Raw genomic sequence first — 14,026 nt, 5'->3', positions numbered from 1 at the left:
CATAATTTGATATTTTTCCCTTCCATTCTCTCAAGAGTATTTGAACCGACACAACGGAAAGGAAACGATGGCCAAAATAATGGTTCTTATCTCCATATGAATAACAGAAACCTTCCGGTGATATCTCTGTGCCATTCACCTTTTCAAAGAAAATAAGAGTTTAGACCGGTCAATCAGGAATTGCAATCTAAAGGTAAAAATTCTCGCAATAGATTTATACTCATCTCTACCGTTTGCATCTCTTGAAAAATTGCCCAATAAAGGAATCAATAAAATTGATTGTTGTTACAATGAACTTGATAAAGTTTCAGACCAAGAGGAAATACGTTGTGGGATCAGGATAATGCAGATTCCAACCAATCAGATGTGTATTCATAAGCAACAAAAGTTACTGCACCTGCGGGTGCAGCTTTAATTATTGATGGGATGATGCCCTTGTAGAGACCCGCCCAGCCTTCGGCGCTCGCGATCCTACTCAGAGCGTCCCACATGTTCTTGTAGGCATGATGCTCAACTCTCGCCCCATATTTTGGATGTCTTTGCAGTCCTTCAATCTGCAGAAGGAAACTAAATTAAAAGCAAATACAGGCAAACATCAGAATGCTGCAGCATGACAGAGAAAACGAGGGTGATCCATGGCATTTTGGACCCATCATCCGCGCATCATCATTGCAACCTAAGCATCTAAAGATCATAAATAATTTCAGATAAAACAACCTGATAGAACGGGAAATTTGAGAAGGCATTTAGCTCAATCTTTGAAAAAAAAATAGTTAGGAACTAGGGATTATTTTTAACATTATATAAAACCAGGTGCTCTCTGGGATGACACCTGAACCAGAAATCCAACAGAACTAAAACAAAGCTGAGACTTGCACAAAAAGTAAAATCTCAAAACCGGCTGAGCCTTCACAGCATTTGTCAGCAATGAAGGCATCACGGTGTCGGACATGACACAACTTGGATCAGGCAAATGCCACGAACGTGCAAGCCTCTCCTGCTAACTGTGCAAGCAGTGGCCCCCATAGAGAATACTCGTATAACATGTTCCTAATGGTAGACTGGTAGTGGTCATGGAACCACACCCTATAATGCTTCTCCATCACATAAACTGAGTTCGAGCTTACAATTCAATCTCACTAGTTTTTATTCATCATTTACTGATGCAACAGGCCTTTGATTTATTGAAATATTCATTATTCACTTTAACCATTCAGACATGTCATATTCAAAAATTTTTAGGTCTCAAATAAAAGATGTACAACGAAACATGCATTTTTCATAGTTGATCTGATCTTAGAAAGAGGAAACCACATGTTCACGCCATGTTTTTTCATACCCTACACTCAAGTGAACATTGTCCAATTTTGACTGATTAACCTTCAGTCTCCCACTCAGACACGAAATTTCAGACATGCCTAGATGAGGGTATGCGTGCATATGCAACAGATATTTCATATATTAGAGAACAGCAAGATGAGAGAATATCTCCATTCATTTTCCAGTGCCAGGTATTTAAAAATATTGTAACATTGTGGTAATTACATCAAAGATGCTTTCAGGTTTGCTTTCAGTTTTTCCTATTTCTAGATTCAATGTGCTTTCCCTTTATGTTCCACTTACGGGAGGAAAAGAATGCCGATATTTCCAAAGAAGAAAAGTAACAAAAAATAATGCAAGTAATTTGCAATATATCCAAAATATCACGTCAAAAGCTTTTTCAACGATATGAAAATTTTAAAATGTCATGAACTTAATATGCTGTTGGCACTCTCAGGTACAAAATTAGCAATTTGATCATTATTCCCTTATTTCTTTAACTTTACTTTATTTATAAAACATTTAATTTTCGTTGTCCAGTTCTTCAAAAACATTTTCAAACTTTTCACACCTATACTTTCAACTTTTTCATAGACAGGAATTTCCCAAACATTATTTGGAAAAATAAATTATTTATTATTAATACATTGCAGGAGAAAACATTACGATCTTTTAAAATTTTCTTCTTAAAATATGATATAAATGTTCTTATAGGATCAGAAAACTTATGTATAGCAACCTATTAGTAAGATAAAAATAGTTAACCACTGACCTGAAACCTCTTCTTCACAACATCTAGAGGATGACAAACGGCTTTTGCACAGGTCCCAGCAGCTAACCCACATAGGAAGAGCTGGAAACTTGACAGGTTGTCATCCGTCCTGCTTGAATTTGGCTGCGTACACTGACGTTGATTCCATGTCTAAAGAGATAAAATAGAGAGATTAAAAGGCATCCCTAAAAAATGGTTCATGGATACATCTATCAAGACATTCTTTGAAGAGATCTGGATTACTCTTTACCTATCTCTCTCCCCAACATAGAACTTGAGAAGGCATCCCTGAAAAGAGTTTCAGAGATGCATCCATCAAGGCATTTTTGAAAATAAAACTCGTGTACTCTCTCTCTCTCATATGATGGCATTTTCAGAAAGAACTCGAATAACTACAGTTAGGAAAGGCATTTTATTAATCATGGTTTATGTACCATTTAACCATGTATGAGAAATCGGTGCAAACAACACATCTATACTCATCCTTTTCCTTATCTTTTCAAGCGCATACATGTCTTATTCCATAAAAAAAAGTTACACTGACAGATTTGAACTCAAGGCTAATCTGGAATGGAAAAGGTAGTGATGAATATTAAAAACCCAAACTAATATTACCAAATTGAGTACTTAGTTAAGTGAGACCAAGAAATAAGAGGAAACACTGAAAAGTTCTACAAAACAATACCTTGGTCCAGCGTTTGAACGTATCGTAGGTACCAAACTGGAGGCCAGCATAAGGAATAATTTCAACAAGTGTTGGTGACAATCCAGAATATAAACCTCGAAAACCACGTGCTCCAACAATGTCACCAAGAGCAGATCTCATGGTCGGATACACCTAGAAAAATTATCTTCTTGGACTCAGAATCCTTGAAAGCAATTAATAAAGATATTGCTACTGTGTGTTTGGTGACTGTAAATCAACAAACTTGCACTAAAAACTTTTCAGAGTTTACCTTTGGTTCACCTTGTGAGGCTAAAACTGTTCGTAAAAGATCAAATGGATAGGATCCAACAGTTGCCGCACACCCAGCCAAACCACCACTAACGTAAGACAAATATGGACTCAGACGACTATGGTCCTCTGTGGAGAAAGAACAGAAAGAAAACCTAATCAGAAAAATTACAGAGGCATAAAGACGTCAAGTTCTCATAGTATCGCTGCAGCGAAAGAAAGAAACTTAATTAACTTCTTTTAAGAAATGAAAGAGAAATTCGTTGTTCTACAAGTAGCGGTACAAGGAAAAAAGACAAAATTGTGATCAAAGGTAAAGTAGACTTCGTTAGAATGGGGACACTCCTGGGGTATTGAAACCCTGGACCTTCTTCAACTTGAAGATCTTAGGTCCAGTAACCTAAACAGGTGGATGAAACTCTTGTCTGCAACATTTTGAACACGTACTACCAGAAGAAAATTCACTAGTAACTGAAATTCAAATGCTAGCATCTAGAAGAACGTTAAGTATTTTACATTTAAATTTGAGCAAGTGAATCCCTTGCCAACTATTCTTGATGTCTATAAGTCCTGACCCTTGGATCAGGAGCTCTGCTTCTTAAGGTTATCCAAAGCAAAAGCTGTACATAGTCTCAGCCAAACTACAAATTTCTAGTAAATATTATTCCACGATTCCACTAAAAGTATCACCATTATCAAAGATAAAGTCCAGGTGTGGATACATCAAGAATGCAACCATGCTACAAATATCTCTGCTCTCTCTCCTTCCGTTTATCACATAGTCTGTAAGAGCACAGCAACATGGGAGCACTTTCATTTAGACGATCAAGATGGATCGTCATACAATAAGCAAACTAAACAAGATACTTGCAAGTTGCAACATGAGAAACCCTAATTCTAGGATAAAAAGTGTCCATTTTCTGCATGTTGTCACATGCAATGACACAAATGTAATTAAAAAAAAAGAAGACAGCTAGCTGCCTGTCTCCAGCAATCATATAACATAGCAAATGCTCAGGTTCTTGCATAATTTCTGATAACCTGATTTTGATGAACCAGCTGCAAAAGTCTTCAACATATGCAACACTGTAAACTGTATTGCCGTATAAGGCATGACCATAAGAAGTGCAGGCACATTGCCTCTCCAAAATCCCTGCATATCGACAAACAAAGGTTAACTGTGGGGAAGGCTAATTAAATGAACGGAAAAGGAGGGAAACAATCTTTCCAAGAAACAAACATCAAATAAAACTTTAACCAATTAAGCATCTCATCAAATGTAATACCAATTCAAGGAACAGTCTGTACCGGAAAACCTTCTTCCCTGAATATATCCTTTGTTGCTTGTAGAACTCCGGTGTACTTAGATGTTCCATATAATTCCTTATGAACAAAAGCCCATGAAGAAGTAGGCTCAAGTTGAACCTGTTCACCATTACATGTACCAGGAGACGCGTCTGTTAGTGGCCACTAGCCAATTAATGAAATTAAGAAGAATATGAGCACCACCCACATCAATCTTATCTCTCTGTAATGCACCATAAGTAAGAATTGAAGAATAAAGTTTCACTAATTTACACCAATCATACATGAGAAACAAATATGGTCGTCCTTGATAAAAAAGCTAAATTGTTGATACCATAGATCTAAACAGGACGCTCAACCTCTTAGGTGATACAGGTTACAAGAAACAACACAAGGTCCAGAAACTGTTTACATGTAACGAACTGGCATACAAAAATCAAGAATAAGTCATCACACAACATCTCACTAGGAAGAGAACTTCATTTTTCTGCTTTCACACAGCTTGTAAACTCTGGTCATAAAGATGATAAATTTTTCAGGCTAAAGGGCACAAAAAAGATATTCAAATGGCAATAGATGCACTCTAACTAAATTATAAATTCATTAGTGAGATACAAAACAGACTTTGGAATTTTCGAACACAACAGGCATGAAAATCCTGATATCTTACTGGACAGAGTTCTGAAAAGTTTGCATCCCTTTTTGGTTCAACAAAATCTAAATTAGGTGGTTGATCAGCCACAAATTCCTTCTAGCTGGCCATTTTATGCTTACGTGAAAATTGCATGCTTCCAGAAACAGAAGATTAACTACTATGACGTAACGATAGTTTACCCAACACAAATTAGCTTCACACAGATTTCACAAAAAATATGTTAGGGTACAAAAAATCACAGCACTGGTGTTTCCCAGTTTCATATTGGCTGCAAAAAGGTGAGGATTTCTAATTCAGATTGCACAAACTGAAAAAATGACATTTTTAACCAATCAATAACTATGTCATTCATTTTGATATTTTGACAGCATGGCCCTTATTATAATCGCCTGATGAAGTATGGTAACTAGAACCTTCTTATACCTGCTTCTATTTACAAATACAGTGCCTTATTTTCTCCAAAGACCTACAAATATTTATATAGGCCTTAAACCAGAACTTTTTCAGTGCTTTTTTGTATGATGGCACTAACTGAAGCTATCATATCATTAACAGAATAAAGTAGATATGAGTAAATGTGGTTATTCATCCACAAGCAACATCCAACATGAAGAGGATGGAACGAAAAACAGAATGAAGTGAGACCAAGATTGAGAAAATAACTAAATCATGAAAATGGAAACATAAACTATCAAGCAAACATGTGACAGTAACAACGAATAGACCGATCAGAATTCAGAAACTAGGGCACACCAAATATCAAATCCAAAATATCAAGGGTACAAAAAATGCAAATCCACAATTCAGAAAGCATGACAAAGGAAAATCGTTTTTGTTAAGACACACAAAGGATGGGAACATGTAATGGAGGTATTCTGAAGATAACTTTCTAAGGAGAATCCTGCAAAGGAATAAACCTATTGAATTGAACCAAAAAAACACACCTGAAACCTTATCTTTATGACGTCTAATGGTGATGTTACTGTTCTTGAGATGCCGCCTGCTATTGCCCCAGCTGTTGCATCTATTAGCGCACGCTTCCATTGCCCAGTGTCTTCCATTACCAAAATCTACTATCTAGTTCAAATGCCAAAACCAAGCACCTAATGAACCTCTTCAATAATCAAACAAAGAGAAAAAAAAAAAAACGAAAATGAAAAAATAACAAGAACAAGAACCACGAATGAGGAATTTCCTGATGAATCATGCTGGAATCATTCTACACATTACCAGTGGTTCCCTCAAGATTGAAGAAAGTTCCGAACAAGAACGGACCTAAGATAAGTGACAGGTACAATCTATCATTCTATCCTATCTCCACTTCGCGTCCCCTATATACTGTGTTTTTTAACAGAGAATTGCACAAGAATGATTAGTTGCGTCCTTCTAGCCGTGTCTACGCGAGCGACCTGATATTCAAAACGCAACACCGGAACCGCAAACAGGATAGACGACGATCCAGAATGCAGCGATTGTCTCCTTTTCAAAGGAAACTTAGCCGATGAACGAACAGACTCTCTCCTCTCAAAATCAAAAAACAGCAAGAAAAGCATCAACAATTTCACATAGATTTCTAAGTTTCCTATCAACACCGCAATTCTTCTGTTTTCTCCCAAACCTAGCCAAGAACAACCGGGCCCGCGTTCTTTCCTTTTGCAATTACAATGCTACTTCGTCGAGAATCAATCTTTAATGCGCTCCGATTGCCAGCACATAAAAGCCTACAAGCGAAGTAGTTAAGAAAAAACCTAACTCAGCTTTCATTCCGGTAAATGATCCAAACTTCTAATAATGTGACAATGGAGTCAAACTTAACTAAACACACATAATCCCCTATCCGACACAATCGAACGATAGAAAGAAAAGAGACCTAAAAAGAAACAGGAAAATAACTCTTTCCACCTAACCTGGATGCAATCTAAACCAAATCAGAGCACCTCAAAAACAGATTACACCTGAGAGAGAGAGAGAGGGAGAGAGAGATGGATAGAAAGAAAGAGAGAAAGATTAGGCGTCGACGCTCACCTGAATCGGCAGAGGAAGAAGCTAGCCATTGGTGAGCGTTTTCACGGGTTCAGCATTACAAAGAGAAAGAAAAGGCAATGGGAACTGAAGAAGAGGAAGCAAGAAGTCGACCAAATTTCTTCCCTCTTTCTGTCTCTCTCTCTCTCTCTGGCACAGAGAGGGGAAGGGAGGGGGCTAGCCCAACAAATACGACCAACGACCTCCCAACCCCAACCAAAACACGACCTCGGTCTCCCTTCTCCCTCTCTCTCTCTCTCTCTCTCTCTAATGAGGAGAATGTTGCGGGCAGCGAGTGCCACGCCACCGGCACAGCGGTGGACGGCAGAAGCGCACTTCTATTTGGAGTTTTCAATTTACCATATCACCCCCACTAAAATCAAAAAATTCCATTTCTGCCTCCTGAATTGGCCACTATAACCCGTAACCGTTACCGATCTGCCCACCTTAACGTCAAGTCCTTTAATTATTCAGCTGCCACCTCTTATCGTCCGTAAAACTCGTCTTATGGATACGAGGCGAGGGCGCGGCTTATTCTTGAAACTCACCAGAATGTCAAGAATAGTTCCCTTTTGCCCGTCGTCTCTTGGAAGGGGCATAGCATATTTTGCGTCCGGCGTCGGGTTTTCATGAAGCGCAACGCAACATCCGAACGTACCCGGAAGTTCCAGGACAAGTTGGGGGGCCCACCGCACCTTAAAGAGTCGGGTAAGAATTGGATCTGAGTACGTGTCCTGATCGGGTCCGAATTGAAAGGGCAAGAAAAGTACTTTCTTGGACATCAGTTGGATTACTGTTTATTTGTTTTTTTGTTTCAAAGATTACTGTACTTAAACGTGAATTGCGTACATTTTTGTCTTTATATTTATGTCTAGCTACACTTAAGATCCTCTTTTTTTTTTTTTCTCGTTTAGATCTCAAATTCACGGTTCTCAAATATGAGAATATGGTTTTAAACACAAAACCAAGTTTTATCTGCTTTAGATTGGTTTCAGACCCTTCCAATGGAAAACTTCAACTTTGGACTTTGAAAGAATAAAACTTTATAAAGTATTTGCGCTGCTTCCATTCTCAACTTATCTACTTTTTTTTTCTTTTTCTTTTGTTTTGGTCAAACCACCATTCTTTTCTTCTCTTCTACATGGCGAATCCAATTCAACCACGATGTCGAAATTCGAGGCAGCGTAGCTAGGTTCGGCCAGGTGCCTGAGTGAAAAAAAAAATATTATTAAAGAGAGTCGCAATATATTTTTTTTGTCGAAATTTTAAAAAGAGCCGCTATTATGTAACATAAAATGTGAAACGAATTCACAAATGACATCTTCAAATATGAAAATGCTCCACCACCGGATGACTTTTTGTAAGTTTTTTGAAAAATTAATTTGGTAGAAAGATAGTTGAGTTATGATCCAAATAATCACATACAAATTAGCTGTTCTTGTTGCTTGAAGGAAGGTTTTGTGTAAAATCCGTTCTTAAAATTTTAAAATGAAAATGCTAATAAACTGCTTTCAAAATAATCTAAAATTGGCCATTACTTTCTTCGGGTGGCTGGTGGTATGTGTGGAAAACAAGGTGCTACGCACTCATCAATGATTGAGAGAACGACAATATGTAGCTCATGAGATAAGGATCAAAAGCATGTCAACGCCCATCGCCAACTTTTCATGCTTACCCTTTCTAAAGAAAGAACAATAAAAACATACTGGATTTCAAATAATTATCGAGCAAGTTATGTGTCATTTATGGAAATGCACGTCCCAATGCTTTTTTTTCTTTAGGAGGAAGCTCACTTTATAATTCTCTATAACACCCCGTATATGATATAAGAGGCTCGCTTCGCATTGAGGTAAACTGTTGTTGTAAAATTTTATTGAATATTGTGAGAAATCTTGAAGGATTTATAAAAAAGACTGGTAAAGTAGTTGCTTGTTTTGTCCCTTCCTTCGCTTGAAACCAAAATTGTTAGGGTTTTATTTTTAAAATTAAAGCTTATTTTCATCATTTTATTGATTTTTTTTTTGTAAAATGTTCATTGTACAATGGCGGGTCCCACGGGTTCAGTGCCGTTAATCTTTTTGCGTCTCAACAAGCAGGCAGTTTGGATCCAAAGTTACCTTTTAAGTGCGGGGGACTCATTGATTTAAAAAGTAGAAAAACTGTGAATCAACGCATATGAACATAGTCATCGGGCAAATCAAGCGGAGATTTCACTTGCTCTGAGTAATAAATAGAAAAAGAAACATGTTTGAAATGATACTTTTATTTTGGGTACTGCCCAGTAAAATGAAGAATCATAATGATGTATATTGTGATATTTTTGAAACATGTGGAAAAGGAGAGTTATCTTAATTTATAGAATCGTGGTAATGTCAGTTAATTAACTAACTTGGTATTATTTTTTACGGAGTTATTTAACGTTAAATTCGATCTACATATTTTGACAAAAAATTCCCGTTTGATCATAATTCTTTTATATTTACTTGATATATATATATATATATTCATTAAATGTTCAACAGTGAATATTCATAGTAAGTAAATTGTTCAAGTTCAGACTGTACTTATAGTGTCTTTCATTTTTCACGAATTTAAACGTTGGTATGTGTTAAACAAGTTTCATTTGCTGCATGCTAGCTGTTGAATCCTGTTTTGTTCTTTTATAATGATAACATGAGTTTTAAGCAAAGGTTTAAGCATCTTCCATACTGATCCCGATCTTATATGCTGTTGACAGATTTCTCTCTTTCATAACAACGTTGACAAATTGCTCCCACCTTCGTTTATCATTCTTAACTTGGCGCTTTGAGGTCAGAGTTCATAAAAATTTGTATTTGAAAAAAAAATAAATGCATTCAGAAAAGAGGAGAAAAAACGATTTATGAGTACTCTTCGATCACACAAACCCGCTTTGACAGCCTAAAATTGGATTGTATTTGTCTTAAAGTGTGCATGACATTATTGATGGTTTATGGTGAAACAATCTTCCATAGTGCTTTTAGCAATAGTTTACTATGCTTTCAACACTAGTTTTTTATTTTTTCAGTCATCCAACAACATCCGGCATCTATATATATATATATATATATATATATATATATATATATATATAGAGAGAGAGAGAGAGAGAGAGAGAGGGAGAGAGAGAGACTTATTCACTCTCTTAGACTTTGAGGCCCACTCCTCTGTCAAGGACCCAAGATCACAAAAATTAATGACTTTATGTTAAAGATTTCAATTGGTGAGCACATGGCCCCTAAACATTTTAAATGTCCATAAAGTTGAACAATCCTTTATTTAATAACGCGTGGATATAGGAAGCACAACTTGCAACTGTGACGCAAACAGTTCAGATAAGAGAAATAGGCATTGGAATTTGGGCTGCAATTGGGTCCAGTATAGCAAACATGACAAATATTCATACGTCAATTGGACCCATTTGCAGTCCTTTGCAGGAGAGGACTGAATAAAGGTGCATTAGATAGAGCTTGGTGTTGGTACTAGCCAGAAGAAATTGCTGAAACTTAAACTATTACTTAACCATTAAATACTTTACTTTTGACTCCACGCTGATGTATTATTTAAAGTAACTTTCTTGAAAAAAGTTAGTTTATCAAAAAAAAATAGGTGCACATTGATCTATGAGGAAAAGAAAGAAGCAAAGAGGATTGAATCTCCACGTGGGTATCCGCACATCATGTAAGATTATATTCTGCCAAATCTCCTTTCAAGGAACTTACAATCTCGACCCTCAATTTTTGTTCTTTGGTGTGAAAAAAATATTTCATACTTCGTCAATTTGATTAGATTCCTTGGTGTGAAAGTTCTCTTCAAGTTGGCAGATGATAATTTTGAACCTTGGGATTCCCACTGCGTACCTTCACTGTGAAGTGTGAAAGTACCTTCCTTTCACGTTCTCACCTACTGAAGGCTCTTAGTATCTCATGTTTGATGACGAACAGATTTAGACACAAAGAAAGGAACAAGTTGCATACAATAACGTTGCTTCTATACATTTTACTTGAAATTGACCTTTTAAATGAGAACATTTTTATTTCGCACATTTAGAAGTATACTCCATGATTATCATAAGGAAGAAGTGAGAATCTGGCATAATTTGCCTGACTCCCAATTGTCTAAAGACTCTAAACCTGATCTTCCCTTTTTTCTCATTAACAACAAAAATCCTTCCTGTATTTTGACAATTTTGCAAAGGCGAAGAGTAACAATCGGAAGATGCTGACAACCACTTATCAATAATTTAGTATGCTTTCCTTTATTAAAAAAAAAAAACCAGTTTTGTAATTTTGAAATTTGGACCAGCCGTAGCAAAGCTCAACCTGCGTTTGCCACCTGAAATTCAAGGCAATAATTTGGGCTAGAAGTCCGGAGCTTTACACCTTTGCTGAAACATCAAACAGAAGGAAGGAGACACAAAATGGCCAAATGAGAGAGCAATTCTCTTTCAAAATATATGTCTAGTTATCATCATAGACAAATAACAGGAGATGAGTTTGCTGCTTCAATAAATAAGCTGCATCCAGGGTCCTTCATTGCTCTCCCTTTTATCATCAACGTCCTTAACTTCTCAGCATCATCCCATCTACCCAGCTCTGCATACAATCTAGACAGAACAGCGATATAAGCACCATTCCATGGCTCCAATTCCACCAGTCTCCTCGCAGCAACTTCACTAAGTTCCAGATCACCATTGACTCTGCAACCCCCCAATAGTGCTCCCCAGATGACGGCATTGGGCTCATAAGGCATGTTTTTTGCAGTTTCATAAGCTTCCTCAATGAAGCCAGCTCGACTAAGAAGATCAACCATGCAACCATAGTGCTTGATCCCCGGCAACACCCCATATTTTCTGGTCATCGTTTGGAAAATCCGGCAACCCTCTTGTACCATGCCCGCATGACTACAGGCACATAGAGCTCCAATTAGTGTCACTTCATCTGGTCTCACACCTGCTTCCTCCATTCTGTAAAACAAAGAAATGGCTCGCTTTCCAGAATCTGCCATGGCTAGCCCGTTAATGACAGCGTTCCACGTGAAGACATTCTTCTCCGGCATCGAGTTGAAAACCTTCATACCCATCTCGATTCTCCCACATTTGGCATACATATTGATTAAGGATGTCCCCAAGATCACATCCAACTTCATCTTCTGTTCTCTTATAAGCTTGTGGACCTGACAGCCTACCCATAATTCGCCTGACTGCGCGCATGCAGATAGTGCATTCACCATTGTTACAGCATTAGGAGTCACACCAGCAAGCTGCATCGTCTTGAAAAGAAAGACTGCATCGACGAACCTCTCATTCTTAGCGTAGCCGGAAATCAAGGTTGTCCAAGAAACAACATCTCGTTGAGGCATTTCATCAAATAACTTGCGTGCAGTTGCTACATCGCCACAAGAACAGTAAAAATCCGTTAGCGAATTCTGAATATAGAGATCTTTAGAATGGTGGCCGGTCTTAATAATGTTGGCATGCACGGAAACGCCATGAGAAACCAGTCTGAGGTCGGAACAAGCCTTGAGGACGAAGGGGAACGTAAAATTGTTCGCGGAAACACCATTTCTGAGCATATGAACGAATACCAACAAGGAATACTTGGGAGATGAACTGTGAGCGAAAGCTTGGATAAGGGTGTTGGAGATGAAGGTTTGGGGTTTGGGGATTTGGAGGAAAAATCTGAGAGCATCCTTCAGACATTTGAGCAACTCGCAGAGTCGAAAGAATTGGGAGGTGACTCTTGTATTGCCCTGGAGATTGCTGGTGATGATTCGGGCTTGGATTTGTTGAAGACTTCGAGCAGAGGGAGTGGCAACCAAGAGACGAAGAATCGTTCCTTCGATATCAGATACGTTGGTCTTCAAGAGCTTCCTTGTCTGAAGACGTGACGGCATGCTTCGCTATGCATCCATTTCCCTCCCTTTTTTAACCCGATTTAGTTGGGGAGATCCAAATTTCAAGGATTGTTATTGCTTTTATACTTCTAAAATACTCTTTCTTAATTTTGAAAGTTTTTTTTTTTTGTTCATAGGTAAGCAAAAAGAAATAATAGGATGGACTGATAAAAATTGTTCTTATACTTTTAAGATACTTTCTCAAGTTTTTTTTTTTATTCATAAGCAAGGAAAAAAAGGGGGCAAAAATAATTCTAAGATGGACATATCAACATTGCCAGTAGGGCACGTTGTTGTTTTTGATTGCGCATCCGGGGAATCGAACCCCGGTCAGTGCCGTGGGAGGGTACTATGATACCACTACACCAGATGCGCGCTCGAGTTAGGAGGGCAATGAGTTATATTTCTACTTGTTCATGTGCGGCTTGTAAACCCCTGAAGCTTTCATATGCTTTAATAAATTCCGGAAACATCAAAAGTTCTTGATGTCCTTCGATTGGACAGGGGATGCATCTCAAGACATTACACTCGGATAATAACATTAAAATCGAGGAGATCAAGAATCCAATATCCAAAGTGAACATGTTAGCATAGTTTAGCATGAAACTGCCTAACCCATCTTTGCTAGGCTTGGATTGGGCCACACATTCGTTTTCAAACCAATGAAATAGATCTCAGCAGTTTCTTCGGCCACTAGTTAGAAAAAAATCTGATCGGTCTGATCCAAACGAGCTGTTTAATTAGGAACTTATGTTCATCTATGTTTTAGACCAGCAAGGCATACTCTATGCGGCGAGTTTGTTGGCTCAACCTCTTCGAATTCATTGTTGATGGCTGGAGAGAGAACTTATGGGATTTTCATTTCCAGTGAGATGGATGGATGTGAGCATCATGGTTCGAGTCTCCTCTATTTTCCATTCTCATTTTTTTTGGAAAATAATTCGATAGGTAAACTAATAAATTGAGGTTAAGTTAATCGGGTAGGCAACAACCCGTTTAAGTGACCGCAAGAGTTCCTCTTTGGATCGATGTTCAAGTTTACACAGGGAATTCCTAATTTCTTAATTTTATATCTTGCTACCTT

At 37.7% G+C, this 14,026-nt stretch overlaps 2 protein-coding genes and 1 non-coding gene across 4 annotated transcripts; all 3 read right to left on the bottom strand.

Moving 5' to 3' along the window:
- Window positions 1–188: 188 nt before the first annotated feature.
- Window positions 189–7,351, bottom strand: LOC116263387 (mitochondrial thiamine diphosphate carrier 2-like). 2 transcript variants are annotated; one of them, XM_050079965.1, is made up of 9 exons: window positions 7,033–7,351; window positions 6,626–6,728; window positions 5,952–6,084; window positions 4,356–4,472; window positions 4,089–4,200; window positions 3,049–3,176; window positions 2,778–2,930; window positions 2,093–2,242; window positions 189–554 (listed from the first exon to the last, which is right to left on the bottom strand). In XM_050079965.1, exons 3-9 carry the CDS (start codon window positions 6,066–6,068, stop codon window positions 336–338), a joined length of 996 nt encoding a protein of 331 aa, XP_049935922.1. In that variant the 5' UTR covers window positions 6,069–6,084; window positions 6,626–6,728; window positions 7,033–7,351; the 3' UTR covers window positions 189–335. The 2 variants fall into 2 exon arrangements, with proteins under 2 accessions (XP_049935922.1, XP_031498979.1); XM_031643119.2 differs by lacking the exon at window positions 6,626–6,728.
- A 4,013-nt stretch (window positions 7,352–11,364) lies between these two features.
- On the bottom strand, window positions 11,365–13,000 carry LOC116262919 (pentatricopeptide repeat-containing protein At5g66520-like). The gene has a single exon (XM_031642455.2). The coding sequence runs from the start codon at window positions 12,940–12,942 to the stop codon at window positions 11,518–11,520; it is 1,425 nt and encodes a 474-aa protein (XP_031498315.1). The 5' UTR covers window positions 12,943–13,000; the 3' UTR covers window positions 11,365–11,517.
- A 246-nt stretch (window positions 13,001–13,246) lies between these two features.
- TRNAG-CCC (transfer RNA glycine (anticodon CCC)) lies at window positions 13,247–13,317 on the bottom strand. Its single transcript has one exon. It is a non-coding gene; the product is annotated as a tRNA-Gly (tRNA).
- Window positions 13,318–14,026: the final 709 nt, after the last annotated feature.

This window comes from Nymphaea colorata, chromosome 10 (assembly GCF_008831285.2).
Source record: "Nymphaea colorata isolate Beijing-Zhang1983 chromosome 10, ASM883128v2, whole genome shotgun sequence".
NCBI lineage: Eukaryota > Viridiplantae > Streptophyta > Magnoliopsida > Nymphaeales > Nymphaeaceae > Nymphaea > Nymphaea colorata.
This window is presented reverse-complemented; position numbering and strand designations above follow the sequence as displayed.

Coding starts and splice junctions, on each gene's coding strand:
- LOC116263387 (XM_050079965.1), bottom strand. CDS start 6,068: ATGGAAGACACTGGGCAATGGAAGCGTGCGCTAATAGATGCAACAGCT. Junction 4,201..4,355: donor TCAGGGAAGAAGGTTTTCCG/GTACAGACTGTT, acceptor GTCGATATGCAG/GGATTTTGGAGAGGCAATGT. Junction 555..2,092: donor TTGTGAAGAAGAGGTTTCAG/GTCAGTGGTTAA, acceptor TTCCTTCTGCAG/ATTGAAGGACTGCAAAGACA.
- LOC116262919 (XM_031642455.2), bottom strand. CDS start 12,942: ATGCCGTCACGTCTTCAGACAAGGAAGCTCTTGAAGACCAACGTATCT.